The following is a 21657-nucleotide window of genomic DNA, read 5'->3' as shown; positions in this document are numbered from 1 at the left end:
AAGTGTAACTCCTAGTATCATGCACCTACAGAATTCTGTCAATAATAATAATAATAATACATTATTTATATTTCTCCACCTCTCCCTGCGGATTGAGGTGGGGTTACAACCCAATAAAAACATCAAATACAATCAATAAAATACAATAATTCCAATATAATACATCATCTCAGCTGTAATGGTATCAATTTAAAGATAACTTGTCATTATATGACAGTTTTATAACAATAGGATTACACAGAGTCATCATCAAGTATGAAGTGAGAAGTATTACACCAAAAAAGTAAGAATTAAAATGGCCCTTCACTTCACTGCTGTCAGTAGCAAAGACAGTACTTAAGACTGTACGGGGTATTTTCTGACATCACTGCCCTTATCATAACATTGACAAACAGCACATAACTTGTTAGGGAAAGACTTTGCATAGTCTAGAATTATTTCCTTTGTCTTGGAAACACTGGTTTCAGCAGAAAGTAGCAATGGAATCTGCAGGGGAAGGAGAAATGGCTAGGGTTGAGGAAACCTGGAAATATAACGTTGGCAGTATCCAGACCGGTGCAAAGCGGCCTGGATACATGCTAAGGTTGCCTCGGGGTGTCCTTTCCAGACGCCTTGCAACCCTAGCACGTAACTGTGGCGTTGTAATGGCGGCACCCTGTCTAGATGGGCACCGCCATTATGACGTCACGGCCACACCGCAGCCAAACTGCACAGCATGGATGTGATGTCCTCGTGCCGCTGCAGGGCGCTTGTGGCGCCCTTTCAGCGGTGCCAGAAGGAGCTCCGTTTTGGAGCTCCTTCTGCTGCATGTATCGCTGGTGCGGCCTTTAAACAGCCATGCCAGCGATACAGAGAGAAAGGGGCCAAGCAACCCCTTTCTCCCTTTCCAGGCCGCAGGGAAGCGGCATTTTGCCGCTTCCTCAAGGCCAGGAAACGCAGTGGATCAGAGCCTCTGGGGCTGCCACTGTGGCAGCTGAGGCCCTGATCCGTCAGGGAAAGGAGCAGGTGCAGGCCGCCCCAAAGGAGCAGTCTGTATCCTGCCATTGACATTTCACGCTATCAGCCACTTTTTACATTGGCTAATATAAATTTACATTGCTTGAATTTTGAGCTCCACAATGTTCCTTTAGGGCCATAAATTTGGCTGTAATTTCTTTGGTCAGTGCATCTTTGCCTGTGTGGGCAGAAGGTTCAGCAGTCGGTGTGGTGGTGGCAGAAGTAAAAACACAGGTATGGCAACAAAGGAAGGCAGAGAAAGCCCTTTCTGTCATTTTCTAAAGTGGAAACTTCCAGCTCCTGATCAACCTCTGCAATATTTGGCTTCTAGCTAAAGACCTTCTGAGATGGCTGCCTTGGAAAATTGCCTGTACAGGACCACCAATTTTCCAAGGCAGACTTCCTAGCTTTGAGGACCTACCTTGAAGCCAGGCACTTCAGAGATAGACAAAAGCATTCCCTCAAATTTCTCTAACCAAAGGCGCCAGATCTTGTCTGTTTTGGGAATCTAAGCAGGGTCAGCTCTGATTAGTACTTGGGTGGGAGATCACCAACAAATACCAGGTGTTGTAGGGTATATTTCAGAAGAAGGAACTGTCAAAACCACCTCTGAAGATTTCTTGCTTAAGGAAACCCTATGAAATTCATGGGGTCACCATATGTCAACAGGTGACGTGAAGGTACACACACACTACCACCACCACCACCACTATGCAGACTTGAAAAATGCTCTATGCCAGTGAAATAGATCTTTACGCCAGTAAGATGCAGAAACAAGGGCCTATGTGTATTATTTTAAAAAAAAAACAACCTTAAAACAGTGTACCGTTTCTGGTAACTATGATAAGCTTTGATAACAAGTCTATCAAGTTAAGTAGATAAGAAATCTATACCAGCGTGTAGACTTGGTGTTTGGGGTATGACTTGCCACCTGTAACTGAGAACCTGAGTTTTTTCACAGGTTCATTTTCTCTCATATAATGGCATTTTGCACTCCTTAATAAAATTAATAGGGTATGGAGATTGCTGTTTTAGTTTGCAGTCCATCTGTATATTCTCCTGTTGATGCCAGACATTGTCATGCCCTGTTCTAAGGTCTGAGTAGTCATCAGAGCCTTTAGGGCTGAAGGGCGGAGTATAAATACCATAAATAAATAATAAATAAATAAATTTGAGGAGAAGCCTGGCAAATCAGTTGCCTCTAGGTTCAAGCAGCATCTGCTAACATTGTGCTGACTGCAGGTACAAGGAAGTTATTGCAGAATTAAACTATCTAGTATCCTGGCTAAGTAGGTCAAACTGCACAACTTTGTTCTTTATTGCATTGTATTGTATACAAATTTTGGATCTCGAATTAGAATGAACACATTGTGAGATTGTTCCTATAAAGAAAAACATAGTTTTTCTTTCTAATCAAAAGAATAAGCACTAGCAATACCATTATTTCACATGATGTTTTCCTTTTGTTTTACTATTATTTCTGGCCTTAAAAAGAAATAGTTTTTAAAATAATAAAGAGAAATCATGTTCATTTCTTAATTCATGGAAGAACTAAATATGATAAGGTAGTGGATCACTAAAAGGAGTCTTCTTAGATGAGAAAACATCTTAGACTAGCAACTCCTTATTTCGACAGACACAGCATACTGACAATATATTTCAAAACAGGTAAAATGGAACTAACACTGTCTCTATGATGTATGCTATTTCTTTGATGCCAGATGAAAGGGGTTTTGTTCCTAAAGATGTGATAATCTTTCATGATGTTGCACAAGCCTCATTGAAAATGTTGACATTTTCCTCTTTTCTTCAAGTGAAGAAAAACAACTCAGAAGTTTTGGTAAACAAGGCCATGTAGTTTTTTACATCAGCAGTTCTCAAGCAAGACACATGGGCCTAAATCCAATTAGTCCCAGTTAAAATAAACAAACTGAGTCAATGGGAACTTGGTAAGTCAACACTTATGTAAGTTCCAGTGATTCATTGCATTTACTCTAATTTGGAATAAATTAGATTTAGGCCACTGTCTACAACACTCAGTTGTGTGGAGTAATTATCAAAAGATAAACTGTTGAGTCAAATTAAGATTAGCATTAACAAAACAGAGCTGAACAAGAGAGAGGAAAATGACTTAAATCTATCACAGGAGTTTATCACACAGGACGGAAGCAGCCAAATACCATGCAAAAATGGGGTTTAAATCCTAGGAAAATCCCACAAAAGTGGGATTGTTTTCAGACAATGTCGGCCACATTGAGCATTAATGCAACATTAACCCATGTAGAAAGTTACAAAATTACACTGCTTTTTATTTTCAGGAAAATCCCAAAAGTAAAAAGCAGCATGATTTTGCACACTTTTTGCATGAGTTGATGTCGTGTTAAAGCTCAATTAGCCCGATGTGTGTGAAAACAATCCCGCATTTGCGGGATTTTCCTGAGATTTAAACCCTGTTTATGCACAGGATTTGGGCACTTTGCCTCCTGTGTGATAATCTCCACAGAGATGGAATATGTGACAATTATTTACATTCTCAGAGAGCTTTTCTTCCACTGTGATCTAACTGATAACAAATATTTGCCATATATACTCAACTATAAGTCAACCTCATGTAGAAGTCAAAGGAAGGTTTGGGGGCCTAAACTATGGATTTAGATGTGACTCATGTATAAATCAAGAGTAAAATTTAGGGGCATATAACAAAAGATCTAAAGGATGAAGCAAAGGAAAATAATGCCAAAGAACTTACAAAATTCTAGCAGGCATAACTTTCTGTGCTCAAAATAAAGAATGGATGGATGAGAGAGTTGGGGGAGGGGGGGTTCAGTGCTTCCAGGACAGATTACACTCTAGCCTTTGACCAGGTGATGGCTCCTTTAAAAAAGAGAGAGAGAGTTAAACTGCAGTACCTACATTTACCTGTGGATAAGTCATCTCAGTTTTTTGGGGTCAATTTTTTGTCTAAAATTCTTAGACTTATACATGAATATATATATCAGTAGTTATCTTAATACATTTACTTTTGGCATTACCTAAGAAGCATGCATGTTGGCAGACAAGAGGAACTGAGTAAACATGAGGCATTAAGGTGTGTGTTTGTGTGTGATGTGGTGGCTTTTTAAGTAAATGTCATGGAATAACAGTAAATTTGAACATGATGGATTTCCTCTACAGACACTAAGGTGAGGCATTAAAAGAATTGTTGAAGGGAAATCTCACTTTAATAGAGTTGAATATTGTTGGAATTACAAAGTGGAAATGAACCCCAAGGACCATCTATTCCAACACCATACCTATAGCTATTCCCACCTAGAGCATTCCTGATAGATGGTAATCCAACCTCTCATTAAGCACCTCCAAATAAAGAGAGAATCTACCACCTTCTGAGGCAATCTTTTCCAGCTGTTGAACAGCTTTTCTCGTCATGGTGTTTTTCCAAATGTTTAAGGTGTGAATCTCTTTTCTTGTAATTTAAATCCATTGACTCATGCTCTAGTTTCTAGAGGAGCAAAGAAACAGGCTGATAATGTCAAGGTACTCCACTAGCCAGTTCTTTCCATGATAAGAAGGAACCAATGGTGAGCAATCTTTGGGTTTGATCAGTCATCCAACTAAAAATCGACCTAAAAGTAGCATCATCTAGCCCATATATTATCAGCTTGTTTGCAAGACTATACTGGGAGACTTTTAAAAAAAACTTATCAAAATATACTGCTAGAAAAAGTCTCTTGACTTCTCTTGAAAGCATGAGGGGGCAAAGGGAAGTGTGGACATCATAAGTCCAGACTATTTGAAAGAACATATCTCCCTATACCAACTTGCCAGGGTGCTATGATCTACAGGGGAAGGCTTTCTCTCAATCCCATCACCAAGAGAGGGCCTTTCCAGTGGCTACTCCCACCCTCTAGAATGTCTCTTCATGGCAAACTAGGCTGGCCCCCTCACTGCTTTCCTTTCACCAGCTGGCAAAGAAGCTGGCTTTTAATATATAATCATATATGTGATGTACGTTCCATTTATGTTTTTTAACTAATGTATCTTAATGTAATTTTATACTGTTTTAATGAGATGAATTTCATTGTTTTGTATTTTTAAAAAACATTGTTAAATTTTAACTGTGCGCCATCTTGGGTCCCATTCTGGGGGAAAGGTGGCATATCAACAAAACAAAACAAAGCAATGACTGTTTTCTCAGAGAGTCTAAGTTTAGAAAAGAGACAAAGGAATTTTATCTCTAATATATTTCCTTTCTCTTCTAGAACCGAAAGCAAGTTGCAGATTAGGGCGATCTGCATCCACATCAGGTGTGCCTCCTCCCTCCGTTACTCCTCTCAGGCAAGCGAGCGATCCACAACCGAGCCAGGTACCATCGTTAGCCAGTCGTGAATGACTTCCTGTGATGCAACATGCCAAATTTTCTCACTTCTGTGTTTGTCTATCATCTGTTAATGTAAATTGTTCGGCGTGTTTTGTTCGATTTCTGTTTGTATGCCTGTGCATATGTGTGTGAGTTTTTCTCTCTGTCTCTCTCAATCTCTCTGTCTCTCTCAAGCCTGCCCCTTTCTCATAAGCAAAGAAATTTTACCTGTGGTATCCTGGTAGTGTGCCAGTCTTTCTTTGCGGGTAACTTGTCTTAAATCACTGTTTGTCTATCCATTCTGTAATTTAAATGTTGTAACTTTTTGTACTTTTATGCATTAGTGGAATACATTATTATTATTATTATTATTATTATTATTATTATTATTATTATTTGGTCCTGTGTGGTCTTTTTTCTTCTCAGTTTAAAAATTTATCAGCATTTGATATATTCAGTCTGTTTTATTTATAATACAGATTTTTAAAAAAATGTCTTGTCAACAACATTTTTACTATGTTTCTAAGTGACTTTGTATATACTATTTAAACTCTTACCTCTTTGTATTGTATCATATGTGCATATATTTTGATTTGTGCATGATTAAAATATGCAGATAGATAGATAGATAGATAGATAGATAGATAGATAGATAGATAGAGGAATAAGCATTTATAGCATAATATTCTGTTTCCTGCACACGGCAGCTCATTTTTCTTCATCACTACTTCGTATCTTATATGTAATACTATTAGAATGGTTAAATAATGCTCCTCTGTTTTTATAAAGTAGCAAATTTGTTACAATTAGCAGGGTATCTGTGGAGGGACTTCCCATATACTGTGAATGCCTTGGAGAGAAATGTGCAGAAATGCACTCTCCCCTCACCCATGGGGTTCCTAATAGTGGTGGTGGCAGGCCACCCACTTATGGGGTGCTGAGTAGTTATGGGGTGCTGTATTTTGCAACAGAAAACACAGTGGCACGAAGACAAATGATTCTTCTTATGGCATTTTAAGAAAATTCATTGTCTGGAGTCCTTGATCAAAACTGTTGATTCTTGATCAGAAGTGTCTGAGAGAACTTTTCCCTTCCTGCAAACCAAAGCAACCCTCAAGTGGTAGAAGAAATCAATTGTCCCACAGCTTGGAAAAATTACATTTTTCCCAGGGAATATGGCCCATGGAAATCATCACCAAAAAAGGAACTTTCCCAAAGTTGTCCCAAATACATTTTGTGAAGGAATGTTAATTTTACATTGATAAAGACTTTCCTCATATGCTGTAGAAATCATGTCTATTTGTGCATGACTTTCTTTTAGTTCTTGGTCTTTTGTATTGCTGTTTTTGATTGTCATTATTGTATTAAAGTAAGTCTTGCCCAAACTACAATATTTACCCAAAGTGCAGCACCTTAGTTGAACCAATAGAAAGGGACTGACCTAGAGAAAATAAGGGGTGCACCTGGAGACCTCTTTATCTTGGGAAGAGGGCAGGTTTCCCTCTCCTCGAACCCACATTTCACATTTTATCCTATTTATTACCATATCTGCATAATTTCATCCTGGGTTTTACTTTTAATACTTGCTTTACACCTATGCAGCAGAATGAAATGACAGGATGCTAAACTAGTTGAATGATCTTCACTATGTTACCATTTTTAAATGGTTTGTTGTGTTAAAATTTGAAAACTACCACTGACATGAAGAAGAAAGTAGCAGTAGCATTATTTCACATACAAACATTTAAAAGGGGACTCATTCCTCTCCCTTTCATGCTTTATTTTGACCTGAAATTTCATTCATGAAACCTTCAACTCAGCATTTAATTATACCATCTTAAGATCATACCAGGTATTTTATTGTGTGTATAGACACACTGGTAACACTAGACAATGGGATGCAATGTTGAGTATTGATAGATGATAGATAGATAGATAGATAGATAGATAGATAGATAGATAGATAGATAGATGATAGACTGATCCTCTAAAAAAGAACTATCCACTTTAAATGTAGCTACTTATTTGTCCATCTGCAGAAGCTGCAGAGAACACTTTGTCTATGTATATTACTTGGAGAAAGATATGAAGACACAAATATATAGTTTTATTAGATGACTACTGAGATCATATGTAGTGACCCTTTACATACTTTGCAAGATGTAAAATACAAAATGGCTTCAAACATATGGTACATTTAGGAGTGAGGAGAAGGAGCTCACTTAAGTAAAATTCATGACTGTTTTTTACAGACCCAAATGAAAAAGCCAGTTTGATTTGCCCTCCCTTCTGCAGTTCTCTTTTATTTTACACTTGTTCATGAGCATATTTTCAAAGGAAATTCCATGCAGTCGCCTGAGTTGTGGCAAAAATAGATGCAGCTGAAAGAGACTCAAGGAGAAACATGTCTCTTTGTACCTCTGGTTTTCCATGTCATTTGGAAAGATTAAAAAACAAGTACTAGCATGTCTTGGACCCTAGTGGGTAATGGCTGCAGAAAGAGATATGTTTTGTGCAGATACCATATCACAAATACAAAGAATACTAAATACACAGTACGATATGCAAGCATGCAATGGTCTGGTCTATAAAGGCCATCTCACACATGCATTCATTTCATGTTGACTAATTTCTTATTGATAGAAACAAGTAAAATTGATAGAAACAACTAAAATATATGGGTTGCATTAAAACTATACAGTAAATTTCTAGTGAAAAACAGAATTTAAAAAGATAAATGTAGTATTGATTTTAGAATAACAAAGGAGCAAAATGACATAATTATAGTAAACTTTCATTTGAGGGGAAAATGCTCTATCCTGCCACATATTCCACTATCTTCCTTACTAACTACTAGTAAGAATAATAAAATGCCAAACAAAAAAACCAAAAAACCAAAAGAAGGCTTTTGTTTCAGTTTTTAAAGTAAGCAAATCCGAAAGGAATATGATACTTTATCTTCATCAACCTTGTTTCCCCCTCTTAGTTATTAGATATATTGTTTTGTTTTGTTTATTTTATTTATGTATTAATTTACTAATTTATTTATCTGTACTGGCTCCCAGCCCTCAACGGTTCCCAAAGTGATGAAGAAATAAAAACAAATTAAAACAGTAGAAAGATGAAAACATTTTAAATGCATTAAAATACTCTTTAAAAACTCCTAAAAGCACTCTAATAACAATCTTTGAGTCTAGTTTTGAAACTATTAAGAAAGAGTAATTTCAAATAAGGTGTTAGGACAAATGTGTATAAAAGGCATATTGTTGTTAAAAAACATATGACATTCATATTTAATGCCAAAATATGTACAAAAGGCATTAAATTTTACAGTAAAATTCATATATGAAGTGGAAGATTTTCTCCTGCACCCCACAATAAATGCTGAAAATGGATTGATCTCTACATCCCTAATATGTATATGCACCCACACTTTCACACACCTCACTGCTTCTGTTCATTGAGCATTGTTCCTGTTCTTTTCTAGCTATCTTATATCCCCACCACCACAATTCGCTTCCTTCCCTAGCATACAATCTATTTTGTTACAAGCCACCTTCTTGGTTTGTCCAGTTCAGTTACTTTCACACCATTGTCCTTATTTCCCGGGCCCTACACACCTTTCTTATTGGTCTTCTTTGTGTTTTGGTTGTCTACTGTCAAGTTGCTGACTTATAGTGTCCTGTGTAGTTGTTACGTGCCTTCAAGTCATTTCTGAGTTATGCCAACCCCATCACAGGGTTTTCTTGGCAAAATTTGTTCAGAGGGGGTTTGTCATTATATTTTTGTAAGGATGAGAAAGTATGACTTGCCCAAGGACACCCAGTGGGATTTTATGGCTGAATGGAGATTCAGACCCTTGTCTCCCAGTGTCTTCATCCAACTCTCACATATACCACACTGGTGTTCATGGTGAATGTAAGGTAAAGCTATTGTAGGGTTTTCTTGGCAAGTTTTTGTTCAGAGTGGGTTTGATATTGCTTTCCTTGGAGGCTGAGATAATGCAACTTACCTAAAGTCAAGTTCCATGTCCAAGGGGGCTCAAACCCTGGTCTCCCAGACTCCTAGTCCAGGACTCAAACCACTACATTATGCTCTCACCAATATTGTCTGTAACAGAACCTGTAGACATGAGTATAGTGGGCCTGCCAAATTTGCTATGGTTAGGCATGCAGGTCCCCTGTGAAAGTGGAAAAACCACAAGTGGAAAAAAATTTTTAATACCTGAGAGAACATCACTTTAGGAATTTCTAGATCCTCCAATGCAACTCTATGGTCAACATCCACAGAAGGTGACCATAGAAACACACTGGATGACCTACAAATGCCTGAAGTGTTTTTTCTATGAATCTCTAGATCTTCCAGAGTGACTTTATGATCAGCTTCTAGAAGAATCACACTGGATGACTTGGTGATTCCTAGAGAGAACATATTAATCAGATCCATGAGTAATAAAATCTACAAAAGTCAAAGCCGCAAATGTGGACGGCTGACTGTATTTAATCTGTATATATACTTTTTGGATTCAGATCAAGTCACATTTAGAGTAGGCCCTGAAATACGTGGGATAAGTTGATAATGATAAACACATTAATTTCAGTTGGTCTTCTCAACTGAGAATATTTTATGATCCAATGCATAATATATGAGGATTTTTTTATATAAGTGTGAGCTTTATTATTATTATTATTATTATTATTATTATTATTCCCTCCACACACACACAGCTCTTTAAAATGGTGCTAAAATAAAAGGCATATTTACATAGGATGAAACCAGGCAGATTCCAAACTTGCCAGGAAGCATCACTGAATACTTGAAAAAGAAGGCAGTATATTGCTGGACTAGACTAATGGCTCCATCTTATGGCAAGTACAAAGAGTGCAGGGTCTAGTGGATTTGAAAATGAATGAATATCCCAGGCTTTCCCATACTGGTACCCTTCAGATTTGTTGAATCCAACGCCCATTACTACTAGTCTGTAGAGCCTATCTGGAGGATTGTATTTTTAGTTTAACACATATGAAAGGCACTGCATTGAGGAAGCCTCAGATATATCATGCTTTTGTAAGACACAAATTGTATGATTACCTACAAGAGTAAATGTGGATCTCTTACTCTTGTAATACAATTTGTTTTGCCTGGAAATTTATGAACAGCCCACTCTCACAATGAATTTGTTCACTTTGTAAAAATTCTGTTAACTTTTTTTGAAGATCTAATGGTTGTTCAGCCAAAACTATTTGTTTTTGGAGGAAGTCTGTCTGCTGATTTTTTAAAGAAATCTTATTGGAAATATTTTATCTCCTAGGCAGGACATTCACTTGAGACTCCACGTTGTCTAAATTTTAGTTAGCATGATATCTAAACACATTTCAACTATTTAAACATGCAATGCATGTATTTAGATATTTCTAGGCTTAATTTTTCTGGCCCTGGGATCTGTCCTATATTTACCTAGAAAATATTCCGCATACTGTTTGCCCAACAAGTATGGATTAGGGTTATTTTCATATGCCACTCCCTTCCAGATTCCCTCTTTTCTCTTCTACGTTCAGTCACTGATACAGTCTTATTAACAGATCATAGTATTTTGCTAGTATTTCAGTTTCTATAGCTGTTGACTTCTGAGCATGGCCTGAACATTTGGAGATTTATAACCCCCTTTTTAATTTATAAATTTTGATTTTTAATTCCATCCCTATAATTTTCTCTCAGGGACAAACTATGTATTGCACTGGAGATTACTAGCTGGTTTACATCCAATTATTAATCCTAACTGGAGTAGACTTGCTGAATCAATGAAATTTGCATATCTATTAACAGAACAAGTCCTGCTTGGTTTAATGGTTCTAATATAATAAGGGCCATTACATTTGGATTTAGACTAATGTTTATGTATTTATATTTTATAACTGCTAATATGAAGGTCATTAAAAGACGGATGGATAAATACATAAGGATTGGAAGCAATCAATAGCTACTAGTCAAGATGGTTTTATTGTATATAATCTCCAAGAACAATAAATGCAGAGATACTGGAGAACACAAAATAGATGCTGCACTTGCATATGTCTCCTGCTGGAGGAAGATGTTTTGAATTCTTTTTTCTTGTGTGTGAGCATGAAATTAGGCCTCTGCTCTGATCCAACATAGCTCTTGGGTTGCTGGCTTCTTAAGTACTTTAAAGCAGCCACAGAAGTGGATAGGTATGCATATCCTGATCAAAGCAGAACAGGTGCAGTAGAAGAATATTGTATCTTTCTTCCTTAACACAGTTTCCAGATCTGAATGCTTCCAGAAACTGAAGTTATCTCCCTGTCCTCAGGTGTGAAGAGTCCTCTGGTGAAAGGACTTCTGTTTAGGAAATGGTACATAGACATGGTTGAACACCCATTCACCCAATTGGATGATTAATTATTTCATTAATTTATATATCTGCCTTTCTCACACTATGGAGCCCAAGGAGGCTCACAATATAAGTTAAAACCAAATATACCTTCTATGGAGCTTCTTTTGAAATTAAATGAGAAGCGGTGGAGCAAGGATTTTTGTTGTTGTTGTTGTTGGGGGGGGGGTCTCATGAAAGCAAAGTCTTTCATGGCCGGCATCTATAGTTTTTTGTGGGTTTTTCAGGCTATGTGACTGTGTTCTGAAAGAATTTATTCCCAATATTTTGTCAGCATCTGTGATGCTGGTAAAATGTCATGAATGAACTCTTCCAGAGTATGGCCACATAGCCTGAGGAACCCAGAAAAACCTAAGGTTTTTGTTGTTTTTTGTTTTGTTTTGTTTTGTTTTGTTTTTGGGAGAGGGGCAATAAAACTAGAAAGTGTGGAGCTCAGGGAGGGCAACATAAGTTTTCTCTTCCCAGCTATGGAACTGTAGCTGGATGCTTCCTGGGTATTTCCTAACCACCCTTGGCCAGTGAATAGTTGTGGGAGCACATGCAGCACTTGAAGACTGCTTTCTGTGGGAAACATGAATTACACATTATTCTGTACCCACGGATTGTAGGATTTTGCTCACAGATTTCTTTCAATGATCCTAGCTAACAATCATGGATAGTAATGTTAAGACAACTGTTTGGATGGCCTTCATAAATTCTGGGGAGGGATGAAAATACCCCCTGATGACTAGATAGAGAAACTGCTAATAGCATCAGGTTGACAGTCTTACCTTTAAGAAAAAAAGATGGCCAAACATGTTTTTAATCTCTGTTTTACTCTTGCCACTGTTTAAAACAATGGCTTGATTGCCATAGCAGCATGGCAATGCTGTTGGAACTAAGTATCCCAATGGCAATTATTCTTAAGCCCTATTGGCATACAAAAGAGTGTCAAAATAAGCATGGAAGCAGAGAAAGTAGACTAACTCCACCCTTCCCGTTGTTTTTCTTTTCACTTGGAACCTGTAATCTGAATAAGACACCTTCTACTACACATATAGACTGTCTACATGATTGTCAAGCCTGGTGTTTCAAGTCTGCAGAACACATGGATCTCCTTTTCAGATTATTGGTGTCTATATGGTTTGTGTCATCAGGTGCCTCCATTGGGGGCATTTATCTTTTTTTTTCCCCCCCTGCAAGAACATCTCTGGGAATTTTCTTTCAGGAATGCTGTCCACTTGAGAAAGCCAACAAAGCCACTTGAGAAAGAGAGAAGAGAGACAGGTAGACCACCACTTGGGCTTCTTATCTTTAAAGTTAAATCGACCTCTATCCAAAACATCATAGAATTAACCATTGCAGCCTGCTCTATCACCACCCTTTTTCGAGATGAATTGATGCTCAAAGCCCTGCTTTCTGAATTAACTGTTATCATTTGGTTTTCAAAGGTGCACAGATTCTGTCATTAAAAAAGGTTACAACAAATTAGGTAAATGAACAATATCTGTGTGTGTGTGTGTGTGTGTGTGTGTGTGTGTGTGTGTGTGTGAAGGAATGGTTATTAGTAACACCCTCACATTTTAAAGTGATCTTCTTAAGATAGATTTTAAAAGCTACCCTACAATAGATAGACTGCAAAACATTCATTCTTGAATTCCCACTGGCATTGCATTCTTGCAGCAATAGGTAGCAACAACCCAACAAAACTGAGATTTCTATGTCTACATATGTTCTAGAAACAAGTTTGTTGCATACATTCACAGCAGCTAAATCCATTATAATCAACACTGCACAGCAAATACAGGATTTTTTTTTTTACTTTACTGTATCTATCTCCAGTTTTTGCACATGAATACAGTATTTGTCCATCCATCATTTCAGCTCTTAACATCAGATGCGAATTTGATATTATTTGTTGGCAGCTGTGCCATTCAGCTTAATAGCCACTAGATGGAGCTTGAAGACACATTATTCTTGTTTAAACGAATATGCTTCATTTTTTAAAAAGGACATTCTGTTTCCCTGCTGTTTTCTGACTGCTACTGATATGTGTCAGTGGCTACTGTGTTCAGAATAGATTGCAGAGTCTGTCAGGTAGTTCACTAAGCAACATAAATATTAGATCCAGTCAAAGCAATTCCAGGAGATGAACAAATATTCTAAACTCACAGGCATAAAAAAAGCAACAGTTGTAGTGTGAAGGCAGACCATGGTAAAAAGGAAATCTTATCAAAGGTACTGCTCAGATGAGTCCATCAAGTGAATTTGCACATAAATCTAAATATCACCACCACCCCACCAACAGATGTAAAATATCTGAACACAATACACTCTTCATTAGCCAATTCTCATTCTTTAGCCCAACTCTTTCTGCCCCTTACATTGCCACAAATCCTAAAAGTTGGTCTCTCTTTGCTTAGTGCAGGCAGCTATGAAATATCTCAGTTTGGTTTCAGACCCAGAAAGATAGGTGTGGGGTGCATGGACTTAATCTAGCAGAAAATGTCAGTCGTAGAAAGTTGGAAGAAATAATGACTTATTGGCTGGTTGTCATAGTCAGGTATGTATTGCAGGATGGTAGGTAGATCCCAGGAAGAGAAATGTGAAGGTAATAGCTGTAAGGCAGAAGGAAAGAAACAGAGATACTAGCATTAGGCAAATATTGAGGGGGGGGGGGGGGACACTAGTTAAATGTTAAATTTAGTGATGTCACAAGAGAGAAGGGTATCTGTTACAGCACAGAGTAATATTTAGGTAACCTGGCATTAGGTAATAGCACTATTATTCCACATTTAACTGCCATTGTTCCTTCCTTTGGAGTCCCAGGATTCCATAGGACAGAACCAGAATGATTAAAGCAGAATAATAGTGCTATAGTTCCATTGTATGACTAGGTAACTGGTATCCTTCAGATTTAACTCTTCTCAGATCCCTGAAGCTTGTGGCTTTTCAATCCAGGACCTGTGATTCACCATAGGGAATCATATTTCAAAACTTGCTAAATGTTAAATCCATGGAATATTACAGCAATCACTGAAATTTAGAATCATTCCATTTCTTTTTCTTTTCTTTTTTTCATTTTTAAAAAGAGCTACAAAGGTGGGGATGGGGTTGCAAACCCAAAGCCAGGTCATCTTCTTCTCCTTCTTCTTCTTTTCTTTTATTTAGCGAACATGAGACATTTTTACCATCCAGTCACCATATATAACATATAGTAATCATCTGAATTTTAACAATTATATTCTTGAGGTCATAAGCTTCTAATAGAAGATTCAGTCTATTTATTTTTACTCATGCAAATCTGAAGTAAGATGTGAGCTTTATCTTTTTCAGTGTATTTTGCTGTGGTTTGTTAAAACTAATAGTTGAGTTTAGTATGCCAATTTTTGGATGGCCACAAGAGGGGGTTGTTGATCTACTTTGTTTTATGATATATATATATATATATATATATATATATATAGAGAGAGAGAGAGAGAGAGAGAGAGAGAGAGAGAGAGAGAGAGAGAGAGTTTTTGCCAAGGGAAACCGCTTAGGCTGCCTCTCCACTGTGATTTAAAGCAAATTGCTGACTGGGTTGTATGACTGTCGTTCCCCTTTGAAACTGGTTCTGATCCTATTGTGATCAGTTTCAATTATGATGAAGCAAGACAAAGGCAAAAAAAAAAAAAAAAAAAAACCCTGCTCTTTCCTGACACTAGTTCTTTGGCAGTTCTTTTGAAAAGAATTGATTCTGGAGCATGTTCAACAAGTGGGAATGACTGATCTGAATTTGCATCATTCTGGAGGGGAGGGACTAATGGCAGAGGGGTGTTTACCATCCCTCCTCAGGTTTTGTTAGATCCACCATTTCCTCCCCTCTCAGTGCTGCTTTTGTACTTGTGGTGTGACATGTGATTTTTTTATTTATTTTTTAAATAAAGTTGATAGAAGATTTGATTAATTGGTTTTGCAACTACTTGAAATTACCTGGGTGATCTGACAGCAGCTCATAATGAGGCACGTAGTTGCAAAAGTAATTAATCATATCTTCTATCAATATATGTATACAGTAGAGTCTCAATTATCTGACATAAACAGGTGGGCTGATAGTCGGATAGCAGAAAATGTCAGATAATCCAGAGAGTCAAAGAAAAGCCTTGAAATCACTATGAATTGCAAACGTATTGAAGTTTTACTGCAGTAACAGTAAGAGTAACATTGCAGTAATGTTCCAGTAACAACATTGCAATATATAAAACAGTCCTCTGAAAATGTAAGGAAATCACTAATCAACATTGTGATGTACAGTACGTACTGTATAAACAGTTCAGTCCTCTGAAAATGTAAAGAAATCACTGAGCAGCGATTTTGGATAATCTGGAATGGTGGATTATTGAAGGTCAGACAATCGAGACTCTACTATATATATATAGTTCCCAAGCTGGGCTGCCTGGGCTGCCGCTTATATCACTGATGATGCACAGATGATTGGCATGCATTTTGAAGCGGCACAAACTAGTGGGGATGACAGTCATGCAAATAAAAAAGAGAGATTACAAGAGAATAATGAAAAGATCCACTTTCATAGTGGAAACAACGGACCCTTTAGAATCGATTTACCAAAATGTAGAAAAGGTGAATCCCAAACCGGTTTAAATGTAAGTGGGAATGAGCCCTTAGAGCACCATAACAAGGAACAACCACATCATTAGGACAGCCTTGTATTTCTAAATCTTCTGTTAGGAATCTGGAAGAGCACAGTAGCAAGTGCAAATAAACTAATATGTCAGTTTTACTTTCTCCCACATTGTTTTTTTTTTTAAAAAATAAAATAAAAATAAACTCAACTGCTTTCTGTTGAACTTATGAAGACATTTGCAAGTTTAATTAAGTTCATAATGAACTAAATTCTTAACCTTCTTCACTAGCCAAATTTGCCAGGTACAGTTGTTTCCAGTACAAAGAAGTTTATTTTTGTACATGCCACATATGCCATGTTTATACATGTTTGTACATGTCCAAGCCTATGGAGAGGGGGAACATGGTTAAACATACCAGGATTCAGAGTCAGATTTTAAATAGCTAAGTGTTCAAAATCCTCTGAGTGAATAGGCAAATCCGACAGTTTTCCTTTCATTCACCTTTGTATTTCTTTGATGTTCAGAAGATCTTTACAACAAAATTGTGAAAAAAAATTGCATTTATTTATTTATTCATTTGCAAAGTTTGTAATGCAAACCTCTGAAAATTCTCTTCATCTGTTGTGGCAAATCCTTCATCCATTGTGGCAAATTCTCTTCATTCGTTGTGGCAAATCCTTTATTTATGATGGATTATATCTACTCACACAATTGATCCAAAATAAACATATTTCTCATAAAGCTAAATGTGTCAACATAAACTTCCTCCTTCTCTTTCCTTCACTTTTGAAATACAGTAATCTCCCATTGGCACAGAGTATAATACAGTCTGCCTGTTGAGCACTGAGTATTGTCTGAGCTGGGGCTCTTTCACAATACACAGTTATAACGCTATGATTCCATTTCAGCAGGCATGGTAACATCCTATGAAATCCTGGGCTTGTAGTTTAGGGAGGAAGTTTAGGATGTAGAATTCTCAGGCAGAGAGCTCTAGTGTCTCACCAATACAAACCTCAAGATTCCACAATATACATCCATAGCAGTTATAGTGGGACCATAGCGATAGGGCTCCTGGTCTCATGATATACATGGAACAGATTAATGCATCACCAAGGCTTTGGCTATCCATTTGGGACCTGTGACTGTGTTATACCATAGCCAAGTTTAAATGGATCCTGGCCATTTTTAAAGTCAAATTCCAATCTGTATTGGCTTTCATATCCTCAGTGTCATCGATAAATTGGGTTCATGGTACCTCCCCGTGCAACCTAGGTACACCAGTGTTGCATACCACTAGGCTACACATCCCTGGGAATCTTAGAACTAGAATAAACACATGGATATCCATGGGGTACCTGACGTATCAGCACTTATGTGCATTCCACTGATGACAACTGGAGCGAACCCAATTCTCCTCTTCCCAGTCCTTCAAAGAACATGAGGAAAAAGCTTATTGTGGATTCACTGCATCATTCCAAGTCTCCAGCAATAAGCTGTATCTCTCATCCACCTTGATTAGTAACTAATGATAGAATCAGCTTCCATATGTTTGTCTGGAAATGGTTTCACATGAGTTTTAACTGAGCATCTCTGTGAACTCTTATGTCAATTAATCACAGAGCTTTTCTCCCAACCTCACCCAATATGTATTTGGCTTTAGATAGTGTCACAGGCCCTACGTAGCACTGTCCCTGTTTTGGTTACAGTTTGGCTAAAATGCTTCAAAAATCTGAGAGATACTGTATTTGCTCTCCATTTCTATGCCTCTGTGGCAGTTTACATTCCAAATCTTCACATATCTATTCAAAAGCAATCCCAACTGAATTAAATGAATCTTATTCCCAGGAAGCGTGTATAAGATTACAGCCTTAAACAGCTTTTGAATATAATAGATGTGAAGGTACTTTGAGAATTGTAACTGGCAAGTGCAGTCCAAAACTCACTTCCTGGGGAGAATCTTGGGTTAAATGAAATGAAAACACGTTTAAATAAATGTGTTTAGAGGCAAGATGTTAGTTTTAATACCAATACAACTATTAAAATTTATGCAGATATAAATGATTAGTAAAAGCCACTTTGTACCACATAATGGAGATTATCACACTGACAAAAAAGATGAGCGCATAGTGGTATACTCCCCTCAATATCATGTGATAACGCAAAGATTATCACATGACATCTCATGATGTTGTGATTATCCTGCAATTATCCCATAAATAAAGAGGAATTCTAGTGTCACTTTGTATTCACGGAAAATCCCTATGAATAACAAGCGGTGCTAGAATTCCTCTTTATTCAAGGGATAATTGTGAGATAATGGTATGATAATCTTCACTTTATCACACAATATTGACAGGAGCATACCGCTATGCTCCTGCTTTTTTTTGCCGGTGTGATAATCTCCAAAGAATGTTGAGCCAATTTACAACAGCAGCTAAGCAAAGCTGTAGTCACTGATGTTCAGTACCCACATACCCTTATTGTTTCACTGGTCTAATGCAATTAAACTAAAACCCTTGGGGCCTGTGAATTTTTGTATTTATAGAACCACATTTTTCTTGCTTACTCAGAGAATCAAACTATTACCTGGAAATGCTTCATCCACTTTTTGACTGCTGTTCAAAATCACATGGGATACAGGATCTGCTGTATGGTGTAATGAAATTGTATTTAGAATTAAAAATGCAAGTCATAGATTTTAACATCACATTGACTTATCAATAAGTGGACTATGCCGCATTGATTTTATTTTTGAAAGGTTTAATCAGGAGTATTCGCTTTAAGACTTCTCCCTTCAAGAATTAGTGAACTATCTTTTTAAATATGCATACAGGAAATTGTTTTTACAGGATTTTAAAAATATAAACAATTATTTTAATTAGACTGAGAAAATAAGTGACCCTCAATATTATTGACAAATTCCTTTTCTATGATTCTTGTGCAGCTACTGTTGAAATTCCTGTGCCTTTGTTGGGGAAAAAAATATTTTCTTCTTTGGCGTACCTTTATTTTTTGACTCAGGGCAAAACAATGTTATGGTATGGGTTGGGGGTTACTTTGTCCTCCAGATGTTGTTGTACTGTAATGCTCAGCATTTCACATTTCTGGTCATGCTGGCTAGAGCTTCTGGGATTATTAGTCTAATAATACCTGGGAGAATGCATGATTCCCATCCTGTTATACGTTGTGATTCATAAATGAAAAGAGACAATGATTAAATTAGTATGAAGCAAAACTTCATGAAAGCATGGTACTGTGTATCCTTTTGTTAAAATGATGAGCCTATTTATAATATGATATAAATAGCATAACATTAATTTCATTTCACACACATTTCATCATGAATGCAGCTTTTTTGAAATCTTGATATGTGAATTCTGTGGGTTTTTGTTTTTGTTTAAACTGTTTAAACTGTGTGTGTGAAAGAGAGGGAAACACCACACAGGACACTGTGGACAAGTTCTGTTTTTATCACCATTCCTTTTGTTACATCACAAACTGCTCTAGCCTTGTTATCATGGTGACTCTGTTATCATGGAGTCCCTCAGATGTTTGTATAGCCTTATACAGTATATTGCACTTCCTGCACCTGTATAGTATTCTTGTGTGTACATTGTATGCCATTAAATATGTATATTTATTCACCCATGTATGTATGTATAGTTTGTTTATATATCTGTATATGTACGTGTGTCCCTTCATAGTCTGTCACTGAAATGTTTGACTTCCTCATATTACATTATATGTATGCAAGTTATGACGACGTATGGATGCCAGCACTCATTTTTGATAACTTATAACCTTCATTTTGTCTTGTTCAACAATGAAAATAAAAACATCATGTATTTTAAATGATAATTTTAAAACAATGATTACACTTCTTTTCTTTTACATTAGTTCTTGGCCTATGTACTTCAGGAGTCAACTGTTTGGGGATTATTGGTTCAATTGTACAGTTGTGAACTCATTTCTTTTTAAGAACAGAATATCCGTGAATGCAGATCTACTATCTGGACTTGGGGAAATGGCTTCCCAAGGGAAGATCAGGCGTGCTAAGTGATTTTATATCTAAAGATTGGGAGGTTCATCTCATGGTACATCATGTGATGTCATGAGATAGGTCTTTCTTGGTGGCTTTCCTTCAAATAATATGACTGGTGCAAGGCATCCATTCAACTGTGAAATTTTGAACATTTAATTACTACTGAAACTAATATTATTGCTTATTGTTTCACTGGTAAGATCTTTATTTACTGTATTTTTGATATTTTATTGTAATTTAGCACTGTTGTCATCTGCCCTGAGATTTTTTTTATAAAGGGTAGAAAATAAGGTAAAGAGGCCATAAATCATAAGATGAAATAAAGCAAGGGGATGCTTTGATTGAGATTTCCTGCATGGCAGGGGGTTGGACTGGATGGCCCTCTACGATTCTATGATTCTATGAAGGCAACAGAATAAATGCAAGTAATAATAATGAGGCATGAAAAAAAAGCTGCATCATTTTAAGGAAATCTGATTAAAAATAATAATTTCCATACCCAAAGGATTTTTAATTTGAATTGACATTCTCACATACGTATGGCATATATATGACTGCCCCTGGCTTCCACTCCGCCAAAAGCATCTGAGGAAGTAGAGTGAAGTCTACGAAAGCTCATGTTTAATCTCTAAGGTGCAATAAGGTGCTACAAGATCTCTCTATCTACTGATTCTACAGACTAACACAGCTGTATCTTTGGTTAGAAATAAGGCATTTTTCATTGCTGGTCATCCATGGCAAAGCATGTTGGAATAATCTCAGTATATCACTGGTTCTGCCATAGCATCATTCCACATATATGGACAAGAGAAGAGACTTGTACAGTCAGCCCTTGGTATTTGCTGGGGTTTGGTTCCAGGACCCCCATGGATACCAAAAACTGTGAATGCTGAAGTCCCATACAATAGCATAGTAAAAGGGTGTCCCTTATATTTGTGTCCCTTTTTATATGCAATGGTATAGTAAAATAGTTTCCCTTACTATATAAATTGGCAAAATCAGTTTGCTCTTGGGAGTATGTATGTATGTATGTAGGGCTGCCATAATTGTCCACTTTTACCAGGGACAAAATGTAGGACAAATTCAAGACCAAACTGTAGGGCAACTGCAGGACAAAACTCAGCTCAAAATGTAGGACATTTAAGGTCCACCATTTTTCTTCAATGTCCTACATTTTGGGCTGAGTTTTGTCCTGCAGTTGTCCTACAGTTTGGTCTTGAATTTGTTCCACATTTTGTCCCTGGTAAAA

At 37.1% G+C, this 21657-nt stretch overlaps 1 protein-coding gene across 3 annotated transcripts in view; it reads left to right on the top strand.

Annotated features, from left to right (window-relative positions):
* Positions 1 to 21657, top strand: part of LOC149318193 (neuronal tyrosine-phosphorylated phosphoinositide-3-kinase adapter 2-like) — a 221237-nt gene that overhangs the window by 175462 nt on the left and 24118 nt on the right. For all 3 annotated transcript variants that reach the window (XM_089509208.1, XM_089509207.1, XM_089509206.1), the window contains exon 7: positions 5256 to 5359. In XM_089509208.1, coding sequence (XP_089365334.1) covers positions 5256 to 5359 — 104 coding nt within the window. The remainder of the gene's footprint in view (positions 1 to 5255; positions 5360 to 21657) is intronic.

Source organism: Sceloporus occidentalis, unplaced genomic scaffold, assembly GCF_023333645.1.
Source record: "Sceloporus occidentalis isolate IW3139 unplaced genomic scaffold, rSceOcc1.0.p SCAF_2, whole genome shotgun sequence".
Classification (NCBI taxonomy): Eukaryota; Metazoa; Chordata; class Lepidosauria; order Squamata; family Phrynosomatidae; genus Sceloporus; species Sceloporus occidentalis.
This window is presented reverse-complemented; position numbering and strand designations above follow the sequence as displayed.